The 27,661-nt window shown below is 46.5% G+C and overlaps 1 protein-coding gene across 2 annotated transcripts in view; it reads left to right on the top strand.

Annotated features, from left to right (window-relative positions):
* Window positions 1-27,661, top strand: part of MINDY2 (MINDY lysine 48 deubiquitinase 2) — a 56,594-nt gene that overhangs the window by 5,509 nt on the left and 23,424 nt on the right. The window contains exons 2-5 of one of the 2 annotated variants that reach the window (XM_038749965.1): window positions 3,504-3,561; window positions 13,843-13,907; window positions 21,162-21,320; window positions 25,498-25,582. In XM_038749965.1, coding sequence (XP_038605893.1) covers window positions 3,504-3,561; window positions 13,843-13,907; window positions 21,162-21,320; window positions 25,498-25,582 — 367 coding nt within the window. Of the gene's footprint in view, window positions 1-3,503; window positions 3,562-13,842; window positions 13,908-21,161; window positions 21,321-25,497; window positions 25,601-27,661 lie in introns of both variants that reach the window. The other variant, XM_038749964.1, reaches the window with a different exon arrangement.

Raw genomic sequence — 27,661 nt, 5'->3', positions numbered from 1 at the left:
TCGTATTTATTGAGTGCTTACTGTGTGCAGAGCACTGTACTAAGCGCTTGGGAAGTACAAGTTGGCAACATATAGAGACAGTCCCTACCCAACAGTGGGCTCACAGTCTAAAAGGGGGAATATGCACATACTCTCTCAAGATGTGTGAGCTGGCAGAATATCTATCAATATATCAGTGGTATTGAGGTCTTACTGTGTGCAGAACATTGTACAAAGTGCATGGAAGAGCACCACACAGTTGCCTACCGTCTCTGGTACTCTCCCGTACATTCTGTACTTTCCCTGCCCACAGTGAGCTTATAGTCTAGATGCGGAGATAGACATTAATATAAATAAATATATTAATATAAATAAATAAATTATAGGAATGTACAGAAGTGCTGTGGGGCTGAGAGTGGGTTGAATGTCAAGTGATCAAATATCAATATCAAGTTGAATATCAAGTGATTTGTACTTCCCCAAGAGCCTAATCAGTACAGTGCTCTGCACACAGTAAGCACTCAATACAATTGAATTGAATCAAAGGTTAAACAGATCCAAGTGCATAGGTGATTCAGAAGGGGAAGGGAGTTGGGAAAAAGAGGGTTTAATCGGGGATCTGGGAGGTGTGACCTTAAGGCCTTGAAGTTGGGAAGAGTGGTGGTCTTTCAGATGTTGAGGGGGAGGGAGTTTCAGTCCACAGGGAGGATGTGGGCAAGAGGTCAGCGGTGAGACAGATAAGACCGGGGCATGGTGAGCGAGTTGGCACTAGAGGAGCGAAGTGCGTGGGCCGAGCCAGCCCACACCCTCCGCTCCTCTGCCGCTAGCCTCCTCACTGTACCTCGTTCTCGCCTGTCCCGCTGTCGACCCCCAGCCCACGTCCTCCCCCTGGCCAGGAATGCCCTCCCTCCGCACATCCACCAAGCTAGCTCTCTTCCTCCCTTCAAAGCCCTACTGAGAGCTCGCCTCCTCCAAGAGCCCTTCCCAGACTGAGCCCCCTTTTTCCTCTCCTCCTCCCCATCCCTCCCACCTCCTTCCCCTCCCCACAGCACCTGTATATATGTTTGTACAGATTTATTGCTCTATTTTACTTGTACATATTTACTATTCTATTTTGTTAATGATGCACATTTAGCTTTAATTCTATTTATTCTGACGACTTGACACCTGTCCACATGTTTTGTTGTCTATCTCCCCCTTCTAGACTGTGAGCCCACTGTTGGGTAGGGACCGTCTCTATATGTTGCCAACTTGTACTTCCCAAGTGCTTAGTACAGTGCTCTGCACACCGTAAGCACTCAATAAATATGATTGAATGAATGAATAAATGAAATTGTAGCCTAAACAGCTGCAGACCTGGCCCTACGGGTGCAGTCTAGTTCACTCTGGGAATCTTTATAGCCCAGCGGTCTTGGTGGTCAGGTTAGACCAGACCTGCAAGCGGTGAAGGGCACCTTCGATCTGGGCCCTTTCAAGTTGGAAGCAGGATTGAAAGATTTGGGCCGCATTCTTCCCTTCCTCTCTCCCAGCACTCCTGGAGGCAAGTTTGAACTGGAACTATGGATCAGAGTGGGCTCAGGGCATCCACTCCAGTTCCCAGGGGCCCTAGGACGTTTGATCCTGCTCCTGAGCCCTTCTCGAGCCCCTGGTAGCTATCTCGAGAGTTCTGAAGGAGATCCAGAATTTTTTTTTCTGGTATTTGTTGATCAATCACATTGATTGCCTGCTTACTGTGTGCAGGGCAGTGTACTAAGCGCTTGGGAGAGTACAGTACAACAATATAACAGACCCATTCCCTGCCCACAACAACAATGAGCTTACGGTTTAGAGAGGCACTTGATGTCAAACACTGTTCTAAGCACGGGGTAGGTACAAGTTAATTAGGTCGGACCCAGTCCCTGTCCCTCATGAGGCTCACAGTCTAAGTAGGAGGGAGAACAGGTATTTAATTCCCATTTTACAGTTGAGGAAACTAAGGCACAGAGAAGTTAAGTGACTTGCTCAAGGTCACACAGCAAGCAATTGGCAGGGCCAGGAGTAGAACCCAGGTACTTCAGTCAATCGATGGTATTTATTGAGTGCTTACTGTGTGCAGAGTGCTGTATTAAGTGCTTGGGAGAGTGCACTATAACAGACACAGTCCCTGCCCACAATGAGTTTACAGTCTAGAGGGGGAGGCAGACATTAATAAAAATAAATTATGATATAAGTGTCATGGGGCTGGGGGTGAGGTGGTGAATAAAGGGAGCAAGTCAGGGTGACGCAGAAGGGAGTGGGAAAAGAAGAAATGAGGGCTTAGTCGGGGAAGGCTTTTGGAGGAGATGTGCCTCTAATAATTAATAGTAATAATTGTGGTATTTGTTAAGCGCTTACTATGTGCCTAGCACTGTTATAAGCACTGGGGTAGATACAAGGTAATCAGGTCGGACACAGTCCCTGCCCCACATGCGGCTCGCAATCTTAATCCCCATTTTACAGCCGTGGTAACTGAGACACAGAGAAGTGAAGTGAATTGCTTAAGGTCACACAGCAAACATGTGAGTGAGCCGGGATTAGAACCCGTATCCTCTGACTCTTAGACCCGTGCTCTTTCCACTGGGCCCCGTGCTTTGAAGGTGGGGAACGTAATCGTCTGTCGGATATGAAGAGGGAGGGCCGGAAGCAGGACGCGGGCGAGGGGTCGGCAGCGAGATAGATGAGATTGAGTGACAGTGAGTAGGTTGGCTTTAGAGGAGGGAAGGGTGCGGGCTGGGCTGTAGGAGAGTAGCAGGTGAGAAAGGAGGGGGCAAGGTGATGGAGTGCTTTATTGTCAATGGTGAGGAGTTTCTGTTTGACGCGGAGGGGAATGGACAACCACTGCAGGCTCTCGAGGAGTGGCGAGTCCTGACTCCCAGGCATGAGCTCTGTCCACCACGCTGTGCCTCTTGGGTGGGTTTGCCAGATGAAACCCACCATCTCGGTCAGCCTTATAAGCCGGCTGACCTCCTGGGAAAACTGGAACTCAACAAGAGGGGAGGGACAGGGCAAAGCTCACCTGGTCATTTGTCCCAGGATGCTCACCTGGATTTGACTTCCGGCTCAAAATAGCCCACTCCCGTGACCTAGGCTAACCCAGATTTGCAACTGCCAAGTAGACTGAGGTTAGTGAGAAGTGAGGCCCAAGCTCCTAGTAACATCCATCCCTCCCAGTTCCCACCCAAATCTCCCTCCGCACGTGATAAGCATTTAATAAATACCGGTACTTCTTTGTTAACCAGCAGCCGACCAACCGTTCAGCAGCGGACAACAAGCCGTATTATAAACTGCACTATAAACATCTTCGGCCACTCTGTGGGCTCAAAATAGTCCACAGGGCTGTTTCCTGTACTTGTCTCATCCCCAGTAAAACACTTCAACTGCAGCCGCCCTTTAGCGAGTGACCAGAATCTCACATTATGTGGGGCTTTCACTTAGCTGTGTGGGTAGACTTGGGACCGCTCGTTTTTGCTTTTAAGTTGACAGAAAAATGTCTTCTTGTTTTATAGGTGAAACTGCCACCGATGATGGAAATCATAACTGCCGAACAACTCATGGAATATTTAGGTCAGTATGGAACGAAAATGATGTAGATGGTAACTTCTCTCAAAGCCGATTTATTGCTTGATCATTACTGCCCATATTCCTGACTGGACGCTTTTCAGTAACTTAGGGTCAGTTTCTCTAAAGTTGTGTCTTTACCTTTTTTGCTGGAGTAAAGATGTTTCAGTGAATTAAGGTCCCTCTAGGGCGAAAGGGGGTGGTTGTTAAGAAAACCAGATGCCTGCTGAGTGATTCATATAAACCAAAGAAGGTTATCAGGTAAACAGTTGTTTACATTTTGAGTTTTAGACTGATGAGTATCTTGGAAGATCCACCTGAGAATAATGGCAAAGATTGTTGTGTAACAGGCCCAATCTGGCAGTTCGCGGAAATAGGTAATATTTGTAAGGATTAAAGACATCAGAGGAAAAACATTGTTGAAGAACAAACAGCCTTATGCTATTTCAGGAAATACCAGCATCTAGGGAATGGTTATTTAAGTACTTGCTTTAAAGCATGCTTTGAATACTGAGTAGCTTTGCTTATTTTGATCTCTGGTCATTTACATATACTTTCCTTTAACTTCTGAGCATATTTAGGTCTGAACAGCCAGGAGCAAAAATGGGGAAGAGTAGTGTAAATGTTACAAGAGAAGGTGGTTGCTATTTAAGTAGAAAATGGAATTTCTTTTGTGTTTTAAACTATTCTGGGTTGCTTATAAGAAAAAAACAATTGAGAGAGTATTGTGACCCCCCAGATACAGTAGGGAATTAAAGGTTTATGGAATTATGAATTACTGAATACCTTGCCCAAAACCGAATAATCTAGGGCAATGGAATAGGAAGTCTGGTCACCCTGGGCATCTTTAACTTCTGATTCTACCACCTCAACTAAGTGTTAATCAGTCAATCAATCAATGGCATTTATCGAGCGCTTACTGTGTGCAGAGGACTCTAAGCGCACTTGAGAGAGTACAGTCCAACAGTGGACACCTTCTCTGCCCACAGTGAGCTTATAGTCTAGAGTCTGATCAGTGTTAGACTTATGCTGTTCACGTACACAATATCTTTTGTTTGGCAAAGAAATTTCCTACCATTACCCGCACCTTTACAAAAACTCTTTTGGGGAAATTGGATTTGCCTAGTCATATTGTTCAAGAACATAATTAGGGAGAAGTAAGTGCCTGTAAATGCCTTGGAAAAGAAAAACCTTTCTTCACCTTTTTTTTAAAGGCGTTTAATGTAAAATTAAAACTTCAGATCCTTTTTCATGCCTTCTTTCGGAAGACACTGAACAGTCGTTTCTAATGCGGGTAACTTTTTCCGAAATAGAGAAAGGTGACGGATCTACTCTGCACCTCTGTCTTGTCTGTCTCGCCACCGACCTCTCGCCCACATCCTCCCCCTGGCCTGGAACGCTCTCCCCCTTCATAAACGGCAGTCCACCCCTTGCCCCTCCTTCAAAGCCCTACTAAAATCCCATCTCTTTCCTGACTAATCCCTCATTTTCCCTACTCCCTATCCCTTCTGTGTCACCTGTATACTTGGATTTGTACCTTTTATTCACCCCACCCTCAGCCCCACAGCACCTTTGTCCATGTCTTGAATTTATTTTGATGTCTCTCTCCCCTTCTAGACTGTAAGCTCTTGTGGGCAAAGAACATGTCTAAGAATAATAATGGTATTTGTTAAGTGCTTACTATGTGCCAAGCACTGTACTAAGAACTGGGGTGGACACAACCAATTTGCGTTGGACACATTCACTGTCCCATGTGGGGCTCACAGTCTCCATCCCCACTTTGCGGATGAGGTAACCGAGGCATAGAGAAGTGAAGTGACTTGCCCAAGGTCACACAGCCAAGTGGTGGAGCTGGGAACAGAACTCCTGACCCTCTAACGCCCAGGCCCGAGCTCCATCTACTATGCGATACTGCTTCTCTACCCACTCTGTTGCACTGTACTTTTTCAGTTGCTTAGTACAGTGCTGTGCACAGAGTAAGTGCTCAATAAGTGCCCTTAATTGAAAAAGGAGAAGATGGAAACGTACCTGTGGGACAATGTGTCTGAACTTTCTCTAGCTTTTGTTTACTTATTTTGAAGGGAGTCCAGCACAAGGGGCTGAATAACGAGTTGAGTGGTTTTTTTGGATTGATTCTTTGTGATCCATCCGTCTGACTGGACAGCAGTATGTGTGTCAGGGTTTCTGTAAATCCTGTACCTCTTTGGGATTGTCGAGGAGTAGAAATTCCAATAGAACGTCTTATGGACTGATGTGTGGTGTGGCTAGGAGTTTTGAGTTCCCCTTCATTGATGATATGCTGCTGTAGACTCAGAGGAGCTGTCCTGGCGTATGGGTTGTTCGCAAGTAGCAGATGATGCCCCTGTCTATGATTAATGGGGGGTACACCAGATGTGTGCTCTGCTAATCTAAATATCATATGGAAGTAGCCTCAAAAGGGTCCATTTTCCTTCCCAAAAATAGGTTAGGAAGCATCTTAAGGTAGGTAGTCCTAATGAGTATTGTATCCAGAGTGGAACCCCATTATAAGGAGCTAGGGAAGCAGCGTGGCTCATCATCATCATCATCAATCATATTTATTGAGCGCTTACTATGTGCAAAGCACTGTTCTGAGCGCTGGGGAGGTTACAAGGTGATCAGGTTGTCCCACAGGGGGCTCACAGTCTTAATCCCCATTTGACAGATGAGGTAACTGAGGCACAGAGAAGTGAAGTGACTTGCCCAAAGTCACCCAGCTGATAGTGAAGCAGCGTGGCTCAGTGGAAAGAGCCCGGGCTTTGGAGTCAGAGGTCATGGTTTCGAATCCCGGCTCTGCCAATTGTCAGCTGTGTGATGTTGGGGAAGTCACTTAACCTCTCTGTGCCTCAGTTACCTCATCTGTCAAATGGGGATTAAGACTGTGAGCCCCACGTGGGACAACCCGATCACCTTGTAACCTCCCCAGCGCTTAGAAACGTGCTTTGCACATAGTAAGCGCTTAATAAATGCCATCACATATAAGGAGCTACGCATGGTGCCAAAGTGACTCATTCTTCCTTTGCAATCAACAGCAAAGAAGCAGAGTGTACTAGTGGATGGAATACGGGCCTGGCAATCAGGGGACCTGGGTTCCAATCTCGACTCCACCACCTGTCTGCTCTGTGACCTTAGGCAAATCACTTCACTTCTCTGTGCCTCAGTACCCTCATCAGTGGAGATGCAATATGTTCTGCCTCCTAGACTGTGATCCCCATATGAAACGGACTGCTTCCTGCCTGATTTAACTTGTATCTACCCCAGCGCTTAGAACAGTGCTTGACTCATGGTGAGCACTTAAATGCCATAATGATAATAACAGCCTGAGTTGCAGTAGTGTAGGGTAACGTAATGGGAAACAAAGTGTAAAATTAGGAGAGTGTTTCTCTTGATATCCAGTTTGTTCATGCTTTAGCTTTAGGCCACGAAGTCTTTTGTTTGTTCATTAGTATTCACTGAGCACCTTCCGTGGTTCCTGTGCATGAAGGGTTAAAAAGGAACCGATAAAGAATAGCTTTCTGAGCAGAACGCAGACTAAAAAAAATGATTTTCTTGCCTGCGCTGCTTGTAGTGGGTTGGGGTTGACTTTGTGATGCGGCATTAAGGAGAACACTTCACTTAATGCGGTACTGCCATTTCAACGATCTCTAGTTTAGCTCAAGACTCGTGCTCTGGAAACAGAGCCCCATTTGTCGGACAAACCTAAAAATAGTTGAGTGGTGTTTTTGTTTAATGACATTTTGATATAAAATTAAAAGTTCAGATTGTTTTTTGTGCCCTTTTTCTTTTGGAAGAAATGGGATGTTCGGCTCTACCGTGGTTCACTTTTTCAGAGCTAGAAAATGGTGATAAATTAAGATAAACAGTTTTGAAAAAAGTGTTGAAAACCAAGTAAAATTGGATAAGATGAATGAATTAGTATGTGATTTGGATGTTTAGTTGCTTCAGGCTTTTTTGCTGCTCAGTGAAAAATTTCAATATTTTCTATTTTCATTGTTTCTTTTTTTTATTTACCCTAGGGCTTAGAACAGGGCTCTACTCAAAGTAAGCACTTAAGCTCCAGAGTAAGAGTAATACTGGTATAAATGAAAGGGATTTTAAGACCTGAAATTGGCATATGAAGTATTTGCATAATCATATTATGGAAAAACTTGTGTTAAAAAGCCTATTCTAGAAATGTGAAATTGCTTGTTGGCAATGGTGCCTTTTTTATTTTCTTTTTTAAAATTTTGTGTTTAGTGCTTACTCTGCGCCAGGCACTATACTAAGCCTGGGATAGGTACAAGCTAATCAGGTTAGACCCAGTCTGTGTCTCATGTGGGGCTCACAGTCCTAATCCCCGTTTTACAGATGAGGTGATGAGGCACCGAAAAATGAAGTGACTTACCCAAGGTCACACAGCAGGCAAGTGGTGGAGCCAGGATTAGAACCCAGGTCGTCCGACTCCCAGCTCCGTGCTCTATCCACGTAGCCACGCTGCTTTTTGTTTTTGTCTTGAGACTGGTATTTGGCCACTGGTAGGTTAGAATGTCCATTTTAGGGGAAAATGCGGCTCAGACGGTTCCCGTACTGAAGCCGCAGAAAGTGTTTGCCATCCAAATGGCCACTGAGAAATGTGAAAAGGAGGGTGTGTGGATTGTTTTAGATAGAAAGTTTGACTTTGTAAAAACCCGTTTATCCAGATTCCAGGGACTTAAATCTCCTTGGGACCCAGCACTCAGCAGAGCCATGTAACTGTCGTAGTCAGCTGTGTCATGAGTATTTTCTGTTGTGTTGAGAGAAGCAGTATTACAAGCGATAGAAATTCACTTGGCCTTCGTAGAGATAATGCAGCCCGGCTCTCCAAGAACATGGTGGTTGTGTTCTCGACCAACCCCGGGTCAAGGAAGAGGCGCATCCGCATCAAACAAAAACTCCTCACCGTCGGCTTTAAAGCCCTCAATCGCCTTGCCCCCTTCTACCTCACCTTGCTACTCTCCTACTCCAACCCGGCTCACACACTTCACACCTCTAATGCTAACCTTCTCATTGTACCTCGATCTCATCTATCTCGCAGTCAACCCACATCCTGCCTCTGGCCTGGAACGCCCTCCCTCTGTATAACTGACAGACAATGACTTCCCCCCTTTCAAAGACTGATTGAAGCCACATCTCTTCCAAGAGGCCTTCCGTGACTAAGCCCTCCTTTCTTCTTCTCCCACTCCCTTCTGTGTTGCCCTGACTTGCTCCCCTTATTCACCCCCCCATCCCAGCTCCACAGCTCTTATGCACAGACCTATAATTTATTTATAGGTTATTCATTATACTTATTTATAATTTATTATAATAATTTATAATTATAATTATAAGCATAATAAATATATAAATAATATATAAATATATGATTAAATATATACATAAAATATGTAAATATGTAATTATAAGTTATAATTTATTTATAGGTTTATTTATTTATTTATTTGATGTCTGTCTCCCCCTCTAGACTGTGAGCATGTTGTGGTCAGGGAATGTCTGTTCATTGTTCTGTCGTACCCTCCCAAGCGCTAAGTAGAGGACTGCACACACAGTAACAGCTCAATAAATACGACTGACTGACATATCGTGGTGGGCACTGTCCTTTGGATTGGAGCGCTGCCTCTAACGATGCATCGTGCCATGTCTAGACAGACCCTCGTTGTTATTAGAGCGCACTCCAGTTGGGCTGTCGTTAATTCTGTGCGGTTGGGATCTAGCCTAAATTCCTTGTGAATAATAATAATAGTAATGATGGCATTTATTAAGCGCTTACTATGTGCACAGCACTGTTCTAAGCACTGAGGAGGTTACAAGGTGATCAGGTTGTCCCATGGGGGGCTCACAGTCCTAATCCCCATTTTCCAGATGAAGCCCAGAGAAGTTAAGTAACTTGCCCAAAGTCACACAGCTGACAATTGGCAGAGCCGGGATTTGAACCCATGACCTCTGACTCCAAAGCCTGGGCTCTTTCTACTAAGCCGCGCTGCTTCCCTCTGAAGACACATAGTCTAGAAGCTACATTAGTTATGGACAGAGAACGTGTCTACTGACTGTTGTCTGCTATTCCTCCTAGCACTTAGTACAGTGCTCTGCGCGCAGTAAGTGATGATGATGATGACTGTGCACACATTTTTCAATTTGGGGCCTGATTCGGAGTTTCACGTCTTTTAGCATTGATTTTGTCCCCTTGCAAGCACTTAGGCCTTGGCTAATAGATGCTTCTTAATATCCTTGAAGCACTGCTCTTTTTGATGTGGGGAATTGGTTTTTCAAATCACTGTTCTATTGGTTTTGCTCCTAAGCTTGAGGGAGGACAGCAGAGATGCAGGAAGGGGAGCCTTTGGGGAGACTGAGAAGCCTGGCAGAAATCAGGGCATGGTGGGGGAGGGAGAGGAGGCCATTGGGCAGGAGGTGGGGGTAGCCCGACAGGTTTTTTTTTTATGGTAGTTAAGTGCTTACTATGTGCCAGACACTGTACTAAGCGCCGGAGTCAATACCAGATAATCGGGTTGAACACAGTCCTCATCCCACAGGGGGCTCACGGTCTTAATCCCCATTTTCCAGATGAGGTCACTGAGGCCCAGAGGAAGTGAAGTGACTTGCCCAAGGTCACACAGCAGAGAAGTGGCAAAGCCGGGATTAGAATCCAGGTCCTTCTGATTCCCATTCCTGGGCTCTATCTATCTAAATTGGGCAGAAGCAGGGGCTTGGGAAGCCCCAGCAGGGGTGGGAGCTGGCTGACGTAGTATGTGAGCCCACTTGGGTAGGGACCGTCTCTATATGTTGCCAACTTGTACTTCCCATCGCTTAGTACAGTGCTCTGCACACAGGTGCTCAATAAATACGATTGAATGAATGAATGAATGAATCGGTCAATCAGTGGTATTTATTGAGCACTTACTGTGTGCGGAGCACCATACTGAGCGCGTGGGATAGGACACACAAGATGGTAGACACGATCCCTGCTCTCGAGGAGCTTGGAGACAGACCTTAAAATAAATTAGCGGCGGGGGAAGCAACAGAGCGTAAGGATTTCCGTCAGATATGACCGGGGAGGGAGGGAGTCGCTCTTGGGAGCGAGGGGTACAGAGATTAGGCTGCAGTTAGGGGAGCGAAGTGTGCGGGCTGGGTTGTAGTGGGAGAGGAGTGAGGATAGGTCAGAGGCGGAGAGGGTCTAGTAGAAATCATGGAATGCCTTCCCTCTGCATATCCAACAGATATCCAACTCTCTCCACCTTCAAAGCCTTATTGAAGGCAAATCTCCTAGAGGCTCACCCTGAGTGAGCCCTCCTTTCCTCTTCTCCCGCTCCCTTCTGCGTCGCCCTGATCGGCCCCCTTTATTCACCCCTCCTCCAACCCCACAGCCCTCATGTGCACATCTGTAATTTATATAATAATGTCTGTCAGCCGCCCTGTGGATTGTGAGCTCGTCGTAGGAAGGAAATGTGTCTACCAACTCTGTTATGTCGTACTCTCCCAAGCGTTTTAGTGTAGTGTTTGGGAGAGTACAGTAACTGCACAACAAATACAATTGATTGATTGAAGAGAGCAAGTGAGAGAGTTGGTTTCCTCCCATTTATCCCTTTATTGCTGACTCTCCTTGGCTCTGAGTGGCAGGGGGCTGATTTGTCACAAAAAAACACTTGCCTAATCACAGGAGTTTCTAGTATCCAGCCAACACCTGGGCTATGTTAATAATTTACTTGCTCATTCATTCAATTGCATTTATTGAGCGCTTACTGTATGCAGAGCACTGTACTAAGCGCTTGGGAGAATACAGTACAACAATGAGCAGACACATTCCCTGCCCATAACAACTAGTTATAACTGTTGCTCTAACAAGCCAGAAATGGTAAGGATATTCCTGAGTTGACACTAGGTAATGATGTGAAAGCAGTGTTCACCAACAGTGAAAACCAGTAGCACCAGTTAAAAAGATTCTTCTCTTAAATATGTTCTGTAGGTATGCTATGTCCCCGTGAAGCCTAACAATTTCACAGCGCAACCTTGAATAGCTGTTGTTTCATGCAGAGGTGAAAGCTATAGCTTATCCTTTCCTTCAGGTCAAGGAGAGGAGGATGTCAAGCATTTACCCATGAAGGGAGAACAACAAATATTGACCTAGTTGACTAGTTCTGCAAAAATGCCCTGCATCAGCTCTGTACTGCCCTTGCCCGGGCAAGCTGACTTTAGTCTGTCTCTTTGTTTGCTTGTTTTAGGTTCCATGCCTTCCCAACGCCTCTCTGCCTCCACCTGCTCTATGCTAATTACCTGAAAAACTACATCCTTGTTATCCATGATCACGATGTGTTTTGTGGAGCTGTCCCCATGACTTAAGATAATTTTCGGTTTAATGTGTTTTTCGGCTTTTGGAGCCTGTAGAATGAGAGAGGGGCATTTGTTTACTGCCGATAAATCTGTAATCAAAAAGGAAGTGGATTTGAGAGTCAGCATTTTGGGGGGGAAATTGGGTCAACTTTATGTGTTTTTACGTTTACGCAACAGTGGAACCCAAAGGCTTTGTAGCCTCCGTTAAACTTCCTGTTGAGCGCAGTTCTTTCACTTCTGCAGTGCACCTGCTCTTCTACCAGGTGCCCTCCTCCCCCACCCCACACCGGGCAGCACCGGTAACGTTGGGGTGCAATGCCCGGTCAGTTGGCTTCCCTCTGTCCCCCACCCCAAATGGAGAATGAGCCATATTCCGACCCCCTCCTTCCTCGGGCTAACTCACCGCCCCTCGGCGGATTTGCAGGAACTCATCTCTATGTGGAGAAGAATGAGTCTTCTCCAAGGTAAGGCCACGTGGCCTAGTGGAAAGAGCAAGAAGTTGGAAGTCAGGAGACCTTTGTGGTAGTTTCAGCCCTGCTCCCTGCTTGCTGTACGATCATAGGCAAATCACTAGCTGCTCTGCGCCTGTTTCCTCAACTGTAAAATGGGGAGAAGTTACCTGCTTTTTTCCTTCCTCCTAGAGCGGGAACCCCTTGGGGAACAGGCATCATGTCTGATATGATTATTGCATCATCATCGTCATCATCATCATCAATCGTATTTATTGAGCACTTACTGTGTGCAGAGCACTGTACTAAGCGCTTGGGAAGTACAAATTGGCAACATATAGAGACAGTCCCTACCCAACAGTGGGCTCACAGTCTAAAAGGGGGAGACAAAACCAAACATACCAACAAAATAAAATAAATAGAATAGATATGTACAAGTAAAATAAATAAATAGAGTAATAAATATGTACAAACATATATACATATATACAGGTGCTGTGGGGAAGGGAAGGAGGTAAGATGGGGGGGATGGAGAGGGGGACGAGAGCATCTACTCCAGCTCACAGCCCAGTGCTTGGCACCTACTAAGGGCTTAATAGATGCCTTTCTTGCTGCTGTTATTAGTAACTTTATTCCACAGGCTTCACATTTTTAGGTATTTGGGGGCACCAGTGTCTCCTCCCTTCACCCACAGTCTGTCCCCTGAATTAAAAAAAACCCCAAAGAACACAACCAAAAACCACCAACAACCCTCTTTGCTGCTGCTCCGGAAACACTTTGGCCATCTGAGAAGCACCCAGGAGCCCCTTCGGTGCCATGGATCATTCGCTTGTGGTTTAATGGCTCCACAAGGAACGCTACGAACAGGAACAGGGAGGCAGCAGTTTAAACTGCCACTTTCCTGAACTCTGGGCCGACGTGCCCAAACAGATATGAATGAATAACATTCATACCGGCAAGGGTGAGGGTCACGTTTTCAGAGGACTTCAGTTCCCTCTCTTACTGTCCTACTTAGACTGTGTGATCCCCCGTGGGACTGAGTAACTTGTATCTCCCTCAGGGCTTAGAGGAGTGCTTGGTACATAGAAAGCGCTTTACAAACTAGTAGTAGTAGCAACATGCCTAGTTTGGTTGACATCCTCTTCAGTAGCATTTATTGAGCGACTACCGTGTGCAGAGCACTGAACTAAGCACTTGGGAGAGTCCACTAGAGTTAATAGAACTGCTCCCTGCCCTCGGGAGCTTACAGTCTAGCGGGGGAGATGGAAATTCATTCATTCGATCGTCCTAACCAGTGTCTACTTTAGTAGAAAACAATAAAGGTGTTCTAAACTTTAGGCTGTACTCGCAATTTAGTAGTAGCCCTTTTCTTTGCAGACATAGTCTCAGAGCGAGGGTTCCCTTCTCTGAAAATTGTCGAATTAAATTGAAAATGTGGGAGGAAATTTCACTGTAAAGCATTTGTGTTCTTCTTTCACAGGAGACTACATCCTTGATGCAAAACCAAAAGATATTTCGGAAATTCAACGATTAAACTACGAGCAGGTAAGAAACCAGCTATCTGTTACAGAAAAATAGCCAAGAAGCCCAGTAACTAGTAGGTGGTCAGTAAAATATTAAAGTTCTATTTGGCATCAATTTTGCATGACCCTTAAGGATAGCATCTGAAGCAGAAGGAAACGGAAACATTTTTCTTTTTTGCTCCAAGGTAAATTGATCTTGAAATGATTTGGGTAGTTGAATATGTCTGTCAGTTTATTCAGTCGTATTTATTGAGTGCTTACTGTGTGCAAAGCACTGTACTAAGCATTGTCAGTTCTCCTGTGCCACAGGGTACTGTGGCCTTGACAAACCCCGGGTTCCCCCAGTCTCCCACTTCAGCGGTTCTGCGCAAAATACACAATTACTGATTCACAGCCCCTGGAGCACTTCTGTATAGATTTACAGAACTGTGAGCCCACAGTTGGGTAGGGACCGTCTCTATATGTTGCCAACTTGTACTTCCCAAGCGCTTAGTACAGTGCTCTGCACACAGTAAGCGCTCAATAAATACGATTGATTTACTTATATGCCCGATTTCTCAAGCACTAACTCCTCTACATACCCACTTTTCCATCTTCCTCCTTTCCGAGAGCCACTTTCATGTCTTTTTGTTTTTAATGGCACTTAAGTGCTAACTGTGTGCCAGGCATTGTACTACTTTACTAAGCGCTGGGGTAGATAATCAGATTGGACACAGTCAATTGGACAGCTCAGTCTTAATCACCATTTTACAGATGAGGTAACTGAAGCACCGAGAAGTTAAGTGACTTTCCCAGGATGACAGCAGACGAGTGGCAGAGTCGGGATTAGAATCCAGGAAGCTCCTTCTGGTTCCCGTGCTCTATCCCCCAGGCCATGCTGCTTCTCCACTAGACTGTAAAGTCCTTGAGATCAGGGATCAGTGGCTCAGTGGAAAGAGCCCGGGCTTTGGAGTCAGAGGTCATGGGTTCAAATCCCGGCTCCGCCACTTGTCAGCTGGGTGACTTTGGGCAAGTCACTTCACTTCTCTGGGCCTCAGTTCCCTCATCTGGAAAATGGGGATTAAGGCTGTGAGCCCCCTGGGGGACAACCTGATCACCTTGTAACCTCCCCAGTGCTTAGAACAGTGCTTTGCACATAGTAAGCGCTTAATAAATGCCATCATTATTATTATTATTATTATTCACACTGTCGTACTCTCCCGAGATCTTAGTGTAGTGTTCTTTAAGCAGTAGGCTTTTGCAAATACCGTGGACTGCCCGAAAGACAAACAAATGGATTTTAGAGCAAATTAAACCAAAGTGGTCTTTGGAAGGCCAGATGACTCGATTTAGATTAGCATATTTTGGTCACATAATCAGGAGACTAATTCTCTGTGGAAGACACTAATGCCAGGAGAAGTCCAGGGACAACGTGGAAGAGGCAGATCGGCAGCTAGATCATCGTCATCATCAATCGTATTTATTGAGCGCTTACTGTGTGCAGAGCACTGTACTAGATGGATAGAGACCATAACAACGATAACGGAAGAACCATTAGAAAGGTTGAGGATTATGGCAGAGGACAGGACATTCTGGAGAAAGTATATCCATGGAGTTATACATACATGTATATATGTTTGTACATATGTATTACTCTATTTATTTATTTATTTATTTTGCTTGTACATATCTATTCTATTTATTTTATTTTGTTAGTATGTTTGGTTTTGTTCTCTGTCTCCCCCTTTTAGGCTGTGAGCCCACTGTTGGGTAGGGACAGTCTCTATATGTTGCTAATTTGTACTTCCCAAGCGCTTAGTACAGTGCTCTGCACATAGTAAGCGCTCAATAAATACGATTGATGATGATGATGATCCACGGAGTTGCCGTGAATCAGAAATGACTCGACGGCACTTAAAAATAGTAAGCAGTAGCCACTCGATAAATACGATGGATCGAATTGGGAAAATGTGTGTGACAGAACTCACGGCTTGATCGATACTACGCCCAACTATTCCTTCGAGCTTCCTGTTTAATCCAAGTAGGTGCACATTATCGGAAGACCGCACCCTAATTCCTAACATCGTCCTACCCAGAAAGCACCCTTCCTGGTTCCTGTCCATTCAGGTGCACATTGCTCAGGCTCTAATGATAAGGATTATATATGTATATATGGTTGTACATATTTATTACTCTATTTATTTATTTATTTATGTATTTTACTTGTACACTTCTATCCTACTTATTTTATTTTGTTGGTATGTTTGGTTCTGTTCTCTGTCTCCCCCTTTTAGACTGTGAGCCCACTGTTGGGTAGGGACTGTCTCTATGTGATGCCAATTTGTACTTCCCAAGCGCTTAGTACAGTGCTCTGCACATAGTAAGCGCTCAATAAATACGATTGATTGATTGATTGATTGATTGATAAGGAGTAGCAGTGTTGGTGGTTTGCCCTGGACCATCCCCACTCTTTCCCTGTCACCCCGTGGCCAGTGGCAAAGAGTGCAAGACTCTAGAGAGAACAGGTGCAGTCTGCGGTCACAGTACGGTTGGGTTTTCAGATGTGCAGGTGCTGATCTTCTGTTTGTCAGAGGACAGAACTAAAGGTTATGGGCTTAAATCGCTGTAGGAGAAGATGCTGTTGAACCTGCAAAACAACTTCCTGGCAGGATCATCCCAAGTACATTAGATTTTACTGGGTTTGCGTGCCTCTCGAAGTGGCAGCGAACTTCTTGTAGGTGTGGATTTGTAAATATCTATAAAGCGGTTGGCATATTAAAACTCCTTCCATTCAGTCAAAATAAGGAGGCACCCAAAAGACTGCGTCCAACCTGATTAGCTTGTATCTTCCCCTAGTGCATATAGGCAGCATTATGTAGTAGAGCACAGGCCTGGGAGTGTGAAGGTCATGGGTTCTAATCCCGGCTCTGCCAGTTGTCTGCTGTGTGATATTGAGCAAGTCACTTCTCTGCGCTTCAGTTACCTCATCTGGAAAATGGGGATGGAGACTCTGAGCCCCATGTGGGACAGGGATTCACATGCTCATATCCACCTCAGCGCTTAGAATGGTGCGTGGCATACAGTAAGCGCTTAACAAATACCATAATTATTATTATGATTGCACTGTAAGCACTTAACAAATATCGTTAACCCCTGCCCCCCCCAACAGATGTTTAAAGGACTCTTGGGCAGCTACTACTTCAACCATTCTGTTCTGTCCCGCTAGATCTGTAAGCTCGTTGAGGGCAGGGATCGTGTCTTCTAGCCATTGAACTCTCCCAAACACTTTGTACAGGATTCTGCCCACAGTAGGCGCTCAGCAAATACCATTAACTGTTTCCTCGACCCATGTTCCGTGGGGAAAACAGCCTGAGAGATCTCTATGTGTCAGGTCCTTAGAGTGTATTGACCATCCGTGTTTGGAATCGCAGAGGATCATCCCCGCCCATTCCGTGGGGGAGAAGGTGAGAGGAAGGCGGAGGAGGGAGAGCCGGGAGAGGTGCAGTTTGGAGAGACGCTTCCCTTGGTGATGGTAAAGTGGCCGGTGGATCCTCCGTGCCCGTTAGCCAAGTACTATTATTGTGTAAACGCCGCTTTTAGACAACGGCCTCCAGTCAGGCTTGCGGTTCTCCAGTACCCGTTCCCAAAGGATCACGTCTCCCTTTTGGGTGGAGGCTGAGACTCGAGCATCTCCTGTTGTCCGGGAAGCATCGTGCTCCCTCCCTTTAGCAGAACCTCCACTCTCTGGCCTGGGGCAATAGTGGGTAGCCATTGCGCTAGCCAGCAGCGTGCCAGATCACGGGTGGCCACCCAGAGACCCAGTGCCATCAATCCGCTTCCTCTCCGTGCGGGTGATCATCTCCTGTACGTGAGGGATGTGAGGTGGCCGGCCCCCGGCGTCTCCCCCACTCCTGGTAGGCGGTGGGGCTCACTCCTCAGTCAGGGAAGGTTCCATCTTCCTGACAGTTGCTGGGCGAAAGACTTGGTCACCGATATTTATTGAGCACTTACTGTGTACAGAGCACTATACCAAGCAGTTGGGAGAGTACAGTAGAGCAGACACGTTCCCTGCCCACAACGAGCTTGCAGTCTAGATGGAGAGACAGACATTAATATATCGTACTCTCCCAAGCGCTTAGTACAGTGCTTTGCACACAGTAAGCGCTTCTTAAATATGATTAATAATAATATCAATAAATAAAATTACAGACTGAGTTGTCCGAACAGGGGGCTGTCCTGAAAGAGCTCTTTCACAATTGGGAGCAGGGTTTGGCTGACAATTTGCCCTTCTAGAACAATGTTAATGAAGAGAAAGTTTGCCCGGGCACCCAAATATTCACTTCATTCATTCGTATTTATTGAGTGCTTACTGTTTGCAGAGCACTGTACTAAGCGCTTGTGAGAGTTCAGTACAACAATAAACAGACTCTTTCCCTGCCCACAGCGAGCTTACAGTCTAGAGGACAATCACACTACTCTAGCTGACACTACCAGTTTCCCTGTTAATAATTAATAATTGTCCACTAAAACTGGTGAACTTGAATTAGCCTGGGAGGGCCGGGGAGGGATTTATGTTGTTTACTAGATACTAAATTTTTAATGTCACTTCTTAAGTAGCATTTCGGTGTGTATATCTCTCCAGAGCGCAGAGCATTGTCCTTCTTCAATAAAAACATATTTGAGCACATTGCAGAGGGCAGTTCTTGGTATTTTCTTGAATCATGGAGTGTTAGTGGCTTCTTGGGGAAAATGAATAGCGAAAGAGTCAAGAGGCTTACAAAAACCTTCTCCCTCCATTAGAGTTCCTGTGAAAGAAATGTGACTCCACTTATCCCCCTTTCCCATTTTATAGTCTGCACACTGAGGGTGCCAGGTTCTGTTGGATAAATGAGTGGGTAGAAATCGGCAACTTTACGTTTTCCCATAGCATCGGATTGCAGACCCACAAACATTTCAGCCGGTAGTTTCCAGCTCCTCCACCACCAAACCTTTTATTACAGCAGCTCACACAGAGCAAAATTGACGGATTGGAGTCTTGTGCTTTTTCCTTCTTTTGGAGGAATGAGCGATAAAAAGCCAAAAGTCAGGCAGTGAAGGAAGGGGAAATACAGGGTCTGGGTAATCCACAAATTGGGTAATTAGCCTTTGAAGAATCGGAGTTGTTGTCCCAAGGCTCCAGTTTCCAATTGATGTGTCTCAACGTTGCCGTGTATTGGAACGATTGGAAAAAAGTTTTCTTTAGAGTCGGGAGCAGGATGATCAAAGACTTTTTGACCATCATTTGGCTCCCTGCGGTCGGTCCCAATCCTGCTCAGGCCCTGGCAGTAGCCCTCTGGCTTGGGTGGGGCTGACTTGCCACGAGATTCTCAGCAGGGTTGCCAGGAAGCCGATCTCCTAGCCAATTCCTGGTGGTATTGGAGGGAGGTCGGGAATCTCCCTCTCCTTGGGGGAACGCCCAGGACCCTCCCTCCGGGCCAGGCTGGCCAGGAGTGAAGGCCTGGGTGCCTGTTGTTGCTCAGACAACCTACGAGGGAGTGTGGACGACAGACAGGATGGCGATAAAGTGTTGAGGGTTGGGCGGTGGGGGTGCACACGCGTGTGCGTGTGTGAGTGGATGTTACACACACGTGTTTGTGCATGTGCGTGCATGTGTGTTTGAGCGAGCACGCTGGAGGTTGCAGTCATTCTGTAATTTATATAAGCATGTGTCTCCTCCCCGCTTCTAGACTGTAAACTCATTGCGGGCAGGGACTGTGTCTGCTTATTGTTGTAATTCTCTCCCAAGCGCTTAATACAGTGCTCTGCATGCAGTAAGCGCTCAATAAAAACGATTGAATGAGTGAGTGAATAAATGAATGGTGGCCTCACCATTTATTCAATCATATTTATTGAGCGCTTACTATGTGCAGAGCACTGTACTAAGCGCTTGGGAAGTACAAGTTGGCAACATGTAGAGACGGTCTCTACCCAACAGCGGGCTCCCTACCAGTAAAGACTGTATTCCCGAAACGTGGGTCACCATTAGGTAGCAAACGACCCTTTTGAACCCCGTCTGGGATCCCGTGCTGGCTGAAGTGGAGGTTTGGGGGCCCTTTGGGGCCGTTCACAGCAGGGCCGGGGTCACAGGATGGTGACGCTCCCCGGAGGGCACTCCGACCTCGGGAATCACTATCTGCATTAGAGCCGAAAGGCATGCTCGGTTGGAGCGTCAGTGATGGATGTAGTCATTAGCCAAATAGCCAATTTCTCCAAATTACTATTGTGCCTTCTTAGAAGCCTGGAGACCCTGAATTTCACTGGGGCCAGCTCCTGATACCAAGGAGTACTTATGAATGCCTTTCTATTTGAGAGGCTAATATTAAACAGTCACTAAGAAACCAGTTTAGACTCAAAGATTTTTAAGAAGAAGAATTAAACAATAGCCATTTACATGTTTTTAAGGCGTCCACTGATTCCTTCCTCTGCCCTTTTTTTTCCCCTTCCCTTTTTTATATGATATTTGTTAAGGATTTACTATGTGCCCAACACTGTTTTAAGTGCTTGGGGTAGATGTAAGTTAATTAGGTTGGCCACAGTCCCTGACCTTCATGGGCCTCACGGTCTAAATGAGCTTTTTAGCCCTGGGCCTGATACTTAAAAAGAAATAGACACTGTGGGCAAAGTTTTAGCTCCCATGCAAATGTTGGCGCTGTATTTTAAGTTTCAGTGTGTTTCTTGAGGGAAAGAATCTGATTTGCTCCTGATATTGTAGCAGAACAAGTTGCTTGAATGTATATTGAGACTGATTGGATGTGTAGAAAACTGGAACAGACTGTACCGGCTTTAAATATTCCTTGATGCTCACTCAGATGGCTAAGTGACGGCTCCCCTGCCCGAGGTAGTTAGATGGGCCTGGACGGACAGGGTGGGGGACGGGGATGAGAATAATAATAATAATAAATTGTGTTTTTTGTTAAGTGCTTGCTATGTGCCAGACACTCACAGGTGATGTCATCACCACACGGCTTCAAACCTAGCGACGCCAGCGCTGGGGTGGATCCAAGTAAATCGGGTTGGACACAGTCCCCATCCCGCATGGGGTTCACAGTCTTAATCCCCATTTTGGGAATGAGGTAATTGAGGTGCACAGAGAAGTGAAGAAGTGACTTGCCCAAGGGCACGCAGCAGACAGCTGGCGGAGGCAGAATTAGAACTCACGACCTTCTGTCTCCCAGGCCCATCCATGCTCTATCCACTACGCCATGCTGCTTCCCCCAGGCATCCGTCCCTCTGACCTCTCTGCTCGGTTCCTTTTCAGAATATGAGTGATGCCATGGCGATCTTGCACAAGCTCCAGACGGGCCTGGATGTCAACGTGAAATTTACGGGGGTGCGGGTCTTCGAGTACACCCCGGAATGCATCGTGTTTGACCTCCTCGCCATTCCCCTGTACCACGGCTGGCTGGTGGATCCCCAGGTAAGCCGACGGAACGCCGTCCGCGCCTCGACAAGGTCAGCTCGTTCGGTCGATGCGGTCAGCGTCCCGCCAAATACTACTCCGTATCCGCCTCTGGCGTCGCTAGGTTTGAGGCCGTGTGGTGATGACTTGTCACCTGGAGGAAGAGTTCTCGTTGCCAGGGCTACCAGTTGCTGGAGTGATCCGGGGAGAAGCTACCTAATGAGCATCCCAGGCACTTAGTACAGTGCTCTGCACACAGTAAGCGCTCAATAAATACGATTGAATGAATGAATCCCGGGTTTTCCTGGCCACCAGGTCCCTCCTGCCAATCCTGAGCCTCCTGGCCATTGGCCAGCCCGTCTTGGCAGTCACGTTGGGAATCCCCACCCCTGTCGGAGGGGCTTAGGGGGTCTCTGAGCCCAGGGCCCTCCTGCCGCCGGTGACTCTTTCAGCTGTTCCCGCTTAGATTCCTGTGGGTTAGCCCAGCAGGTCACGGGAAGTTGATCGAATTGAGCAGCGTGATCTAGTGGTTAGAGCTTGAGCCTGGGGGTCAGAGGACCCGGGTTCGAAAACTGACTCCGCCACTTATCTGCTCTGTGACCTTGGGCAAGTCACCTCACTTCTCTGTGCCCGTTCTCTGTAAAATGGGGATTCCTTACCTGTTCTCCATCCTATTTAGACTGTGAGCCCTGTGTGCGACAGACTGTGTCTGACCTGATTATCTTGTATCTTCCCCACCGTTTTGTACAGTGCTTGACACATAAGTGCTTAACAAATATCACAATTATTATTATTATCGTCATTTCCAGGCAATTGCCAGCATAATCTGCTTAACAAATATTACTATTATTATTTCCATACAAATGCCAGCATGAGCCCATTGTTGGGTAGGGATTGCCTCTGTCTTTTCATTTATTCATTCAATCGTATTTATTGAGCGCTTACTGTGTGCAGAGCACTGTACTAAGTGCTTGGGAAGTCCAAGTTGGCAACATAAAGAGACGGTCCCTACCCAGCAGAAGGCTCACAGTCTAGAAGGGGGAGACAGACAACAAAACAAAACATATTAACAAAATAAAGTAAATAGAATAGTAAATATGCACAAGTAAAATGAATGAAAATAGAGTAATAAATATGTACAAACATCTGTTGCTGAATTATACTTTCCAAGTGCTCTGCGCACAGTAAGCGCTCAATAAATATGACTGAATGAATGAATAATCCCCATGTATTTAGCCAATCAATCGATTGTGCTTTTGAGCGCTCACTATGTGCAGAGCACTATATTAAGGGCTTGGAAGAGTACAGTACAACAGAGTTGGCAGAGATGTTCCCTTCCCTTAGCGAGTTTACAGTCTAGAGGGGAGAGACAGACATTAAAGTAAATGGGTGATAGATAATGTATAATTTAAAGAGTTGTATGTAAGTTCTGTGGGGTTGTGGGTAGGGCAAATATCAAGTGCCCAAAGGTCGCACACAGATTTAAGTGCCAGCTGCTTTGGAGACATTTCTTTTGAGGAAGGTGAAGGCGTTGAGTGGCGCCCACCGTGCCTTTGTCCTTTTAGTCCTCGGTTTAATAAGCTGGTAAAAAGAAAGTCCGTATTTATTTATTATGCACAAGTACGTGTGTGTGCACGCGCGTGTGCTTAATTTTTCTTGAATGCCAAGTTTCCCCAACTTGAGAGCCGCACCTGAAACTTAAGGCAGCAACGGTTAATTTAGAGGTTTTATGGATTGCAGCGTGGCCTAATTCATTCATTCAGTCGTGTTTATTGAGCGCTTACTGTGTGCAGAGCACTGTACTAAGCGCTTGGGAAGTACAAGTTGGCAACATATAATGGATAGTGCTTGGGCCTGAGAGTCGGAAGGACCTGGATTCTAATCCTGGCTCCACCACGCATCTGCTGTGTGACCTTGGGCAAGTCACTTCACTTCTCCGGGCCTCAGTTACCCTATCTGTAAAATGGGGATTAAAACTGTGAGCTCCATGTGGGACATGGCTCTGTCTAACGTGACTCGCGTATATCTATGCCAGCGCTTAATACCGTAAAAGAAATCCACGGTGTATTTTATGTCTACCAGAATAGGAAGCGGATCTCTCTCTTTTTTTTTTTTTTGGTCTCAGCACAGTTGAGTGCCTTTGGTTTTCATTTCACTTTTTACTCAAAGCCATGCTTTCATTCTAAGACGAACTTGTACCATAAGCCTGTACTGTGTGAACTTTGAAAAGAGAGTTGTCAGAGGCTACTGTCCGCTGTTGAAACATGTAGCAGTTTGGTCTCTGGAAGGGAATCAGGTCTGTCAGGTGGCAAAAGGGATTGAGCCCCACCTCCCGTGCCCCGGCTAGCAAATGGACTCTTTGGGGCAAGTGCATCACAGAGATCGTCAGTGCTTACCCTCAGCCGACTGGGGTGATTCCGCTCCAGATCCACATTCTGGCCCTTTTTCCGGTCTACTTTCATATCTGCCACTAAACATGTGGTAGACGTTTTGCCACTTACTCCTGGAGCACGTCTTGTTTTTCTTGGGAAGCAGTCTTTCCCAATACACTGCCCAATTTCTTTTCTCCCCTAATTTCATCCCATTAGTTTTGTGCTCTTGAGTCAAGATAAATAATTCAACCCCATCTGTGGGGTTCTTTTTCAAGTATAGTAAGAATAATTAAGTCATTTATTTTAGCCAGTCAACATACCTCACATGCTTTCGTTTTCCTCACAGATTAGAACCTGAAATGGATTTGCGGTTCTGGGACCAAAAAATGTTTGGGTATCTCAGGGAGCAGCTAGTAACCCAATTTCAGCATCTGAATGCTGTGGAAATTTTTCCTTCTAGATTTTCTACATTCAGGTCTTGACGAGATCCGTGAAATGAGTCAGAGTTCCTCGTCAGTGAGGCAGGGGCGATAGGTACACGCTCCTGAAGCAAAATCAAATGAAAAGAGTTGACCTGCGGGTCAGAGGACCTGGAGATTAGTTCCAGTTCTGCCACTGGGACTTAAGCCTTCCCCCGACCCCTTGGCCCCGATCTGGAAAACGAGGCCGTTTGTGCCGCTCTCTGCTTCACAGGGTGTCGTACGAGGAAAGAAATGAGCTGACAGAGATCTAAAAGCTCTTTTGATGAGAAAAGGGACCCCGCGTTGCAGTGCAGTGCGATGTGTCAGTGATACCCTTTGAATTCCATTTCCCCGAGTTGAAACGAGTCGTTTCTTCGTCTAAGGCTAACGAAGCCAGCCCCTTCAGGCTCAGGCTAATGATGGTGGCGTTTTTGTGGATTATACCTGCAAAGGGAAGGTAAAAAAAGTATATAAAAGCACTGAATTGGGGAGTTGGAAAAATCTTTTGAAAGTGTGATCAGCACAATACTCGCTGTTGAAATGAAGTATGGGGTAGAGAGAATTGAGCAGTTTGCGAATGAATGTTATTTCCTTGGGAAGACTCAGTATTTACGGATCATAACCTGAGTTTGTACCGCACTTCTCTTTTCTTAAGGGCTGTCATAGCACCTATCTCATTTCCGTCTTCACAATGTGGCTGTGATGATAATAATGATTTGGGGCGAGGTAGGTGGTGTGATCCCCATTTTGCAGATAAGGAAACTGAGGCCCAGAGAAGTCAAGTGACTTGCCTAGGGTCACATAGTGGTATCCCAGAAAATGAGACCACGCAAAGAACCACTCTGTTGCTGACAGGAGCAAATTATTCCTCCTCTTCCTCCTCCCCCTCAATTTGTCACCAAATCCTGTCAGTTCAACCTTCAACCTCGTTCCCCCTCCTCCTCTCCCTTCCTCGTCCATTAAAGCAGGAAAACGAGTGAAAGCAGTAAATAGGTTTGAGGGTTTCATATTTTCTTTAAAACCTGAAGTTTGTAGTTCACTTTATTAAGTGCACATTTAGTACCTTAAAAAGAAAGCTGTTTTTAGCTGCAGGTTCTGGCGGGGGAGGAGGAAGAGTCATTTTCTGGGATCTGGAGGGATTCAGATACGAGGGGGTGGCTTTGTTAGGTGGGGTCTTGAGAGCAGAAATGTCTTTGGAAACAAATTTTAGTGATGAATTTCTCTGCAGAGTGAAGCTTCTCATCATTGTCTGTCATGCGTTCAGCACATTTTGTTTCCACTTCCATTCTGACGATGCTCATAAGAGCACACGACGGTGAATTTCTAGGCCTTCCCGAGCTAAGTGGATTATTTCTCTTCCAGATTGCTGACATCGTGAAAGCTGTGGGGAACTGTAGCTACAACCAGCTGGTGGAGAAGATAATCTTCTGTAAACAGTCCGACAACAGTGAGTTGGTTAGCGAAGGTGGGTGAGTGCTTGCCTCTATCTCTTAGATCTTTCCTATTAAGACCACATTTGTCCAGGTTTTCAAACTATGTTCCCTGCTCTCTGTGGAGTCATTTTGAATTTAAATATATTTCCCAGGGCGTGGTTTATTGGACAGTTCTGTCCTAGACTGTAAACTTGTAGTGGACAGGGAATGTAGTTATTCTTTTGTATTCTCCCAAGCGCTTACTGCAGACAGTAAGCACTCAATAAATACCAGTGATGGATTGATTGTCACCTATTAGCCCTATAACCTGGGGCAAGGCACCTGATCTCTCTGGGCCTCAGTTGCCTCATCTGTAAAATGGGGATTGAGATTGTGAGCCCCACGTGGGACAGGGACTGTGTGCGACATGATTTGCTTATATCCACCCCAGCGCTTAGTACAGTGCCTGGCACGTAGTAAGCGCTTAACAAATGCCATCATTATCATCTTGCCACCTCAGGGATTTTGCAGGCCAGCAAATGAGCTGAACACTTATGAGGGTACTGAGAAAAATACAGGCTGAAGCAGTGTGGCTTAGTGAAAAGAGCACAGGCTTGGGAGTCAGAGGTCGTGGGTTCTAATCCCTGCTCTGCCGCTTGTCAGCTGTGTGACTTTGGGCAAGTCACTTAACTTCTCTGTGCCTCAGTTACCTCATTTGTAAGATGGGGATTAAGACTGTGAGCCCCACCTGGGACAACCTGATTATCTTCTATCTCCCCCAGCGTTTAGAACAGTGCTTGACGCATAGTAAGCGCTTAACAAATACCATCATCATTATCATTATTAAATTCAAGGGAGGCTCTAATAAACAAGGAACTGCTGTTCTTGCAGTACTAAGGGGTCAGAGCCAGACACGTTCAGTTTCCTTAGAACCTCCCCCCCCCTTCACCTCCATTCTCCCCTTCACATATCGGATAGGGCATTTTTTTTTAAAGATGACCATCTTCTATGCCCTCTCCCCTCCAGATTTTTTCAGGCCCGTGTTCCAAATGGTAGCAGTGGGATTTATTAAGGCCCCAGTGTCAGTGTAGTCAGCTCCCCAAGGGGGTTGGTCTCATTATTTGGTGGTTCAGAGCAGTTCTGTTCTGCGGAGCGGATTTTTTGGCAGAGAACAAGTGGGAGCGGCCTGAATATTCAACCGATACAGGCCTCAAGAGCCTCGCGCCTGCCACGGGCTCCCGAAAGATCTGTTCCGGAAGTAGTCTCGTCGAGCGGGTTTGAGAGCAGCCGGGCGGGCTTTCCCAGCCCTCTGGGGTTGAGGGTGAGGGGCTGCCTCTCCCAGAAACGCCGCTTGAGAAGTTGGGTTCTCGTGCCAAAAGCTCCCCCGCTCCTCGTCCCGGCCCAACCTTTGGGGACAGAGAGAGGGGAAAGCACCCATGGCCGTAGTGGTCGGGGCCCCCGGCGCCTCACCTTCCCAGCGCTCTTCCACCAGGTCCACGTCCAGTCCAGCAGGCCCCACTGCTTGGTTCTGCTTCGGGGTCATGAAGCACGCTGAGGGAAAGGAGAGGGTCAGGGCAGAGGGCCAGCCGACTCTTCCCCGGCCACGGGCTAAGGCGGGGCGGCTCACACCCTTCTAATTATCCCAGAGTTAACCACACACGCGGGAGTCCGGAGCCAAAACATACCGGGAAATTGCACGTTCTGAACGAACTCGAAAGGACCCTTCAAAAGAAACAACCGACCCGTCGTTAAATGGCTGGGTGGGGATGGTTCACCTCGAGGTGACTGGTGTCAGACTGGGGGATCGTGTGGCAGAGACGGCCATGCTGGCAGTTGGACATGTACTTTCCACGTGGCCGTTGGCACCGTCTCCCCATTTCCAGCCCAAGGCTGGCACGTCTGGTCTCTCTTGTTCTCCCCGTGACATTTCCTCGGCTTGTGTGGCTCGGCCTGGCCTGAAGGAGTGAATGACGTTAGCTCTGCCAATCTCTGGGTGTCTATAGGTGCATGCGTGTGTGTGTGTGGGTGGGTGGGTGTAGGTGTGTGTGTGTGTGTGTGAGAGAAGCCATCTCCGGTGGCTGAATTCTCACCCATGCAGTTGACAATCATAATTA

This window comes from Tachyglossus aculeatus, chromosome 8 (genome assembly GCF_015852505.1).
Source record: "Tachyglossus aculeatus isolate mTacAcu1 chromosome 8, mTacAcu1.pri, whole genome shotgun sequence".
NCBI classification, from domain to species: Eukaryota; Metazoa; Chordata; class Mammalia; order Monotremata; family Tachyglossidae; genus Tachyglossus; species Tachyglossus aculeatus.
Note: the sequence above shows the minus strand (reverse complement) of the source record. Positions and strands in the feature narration are given on the sequence as shown.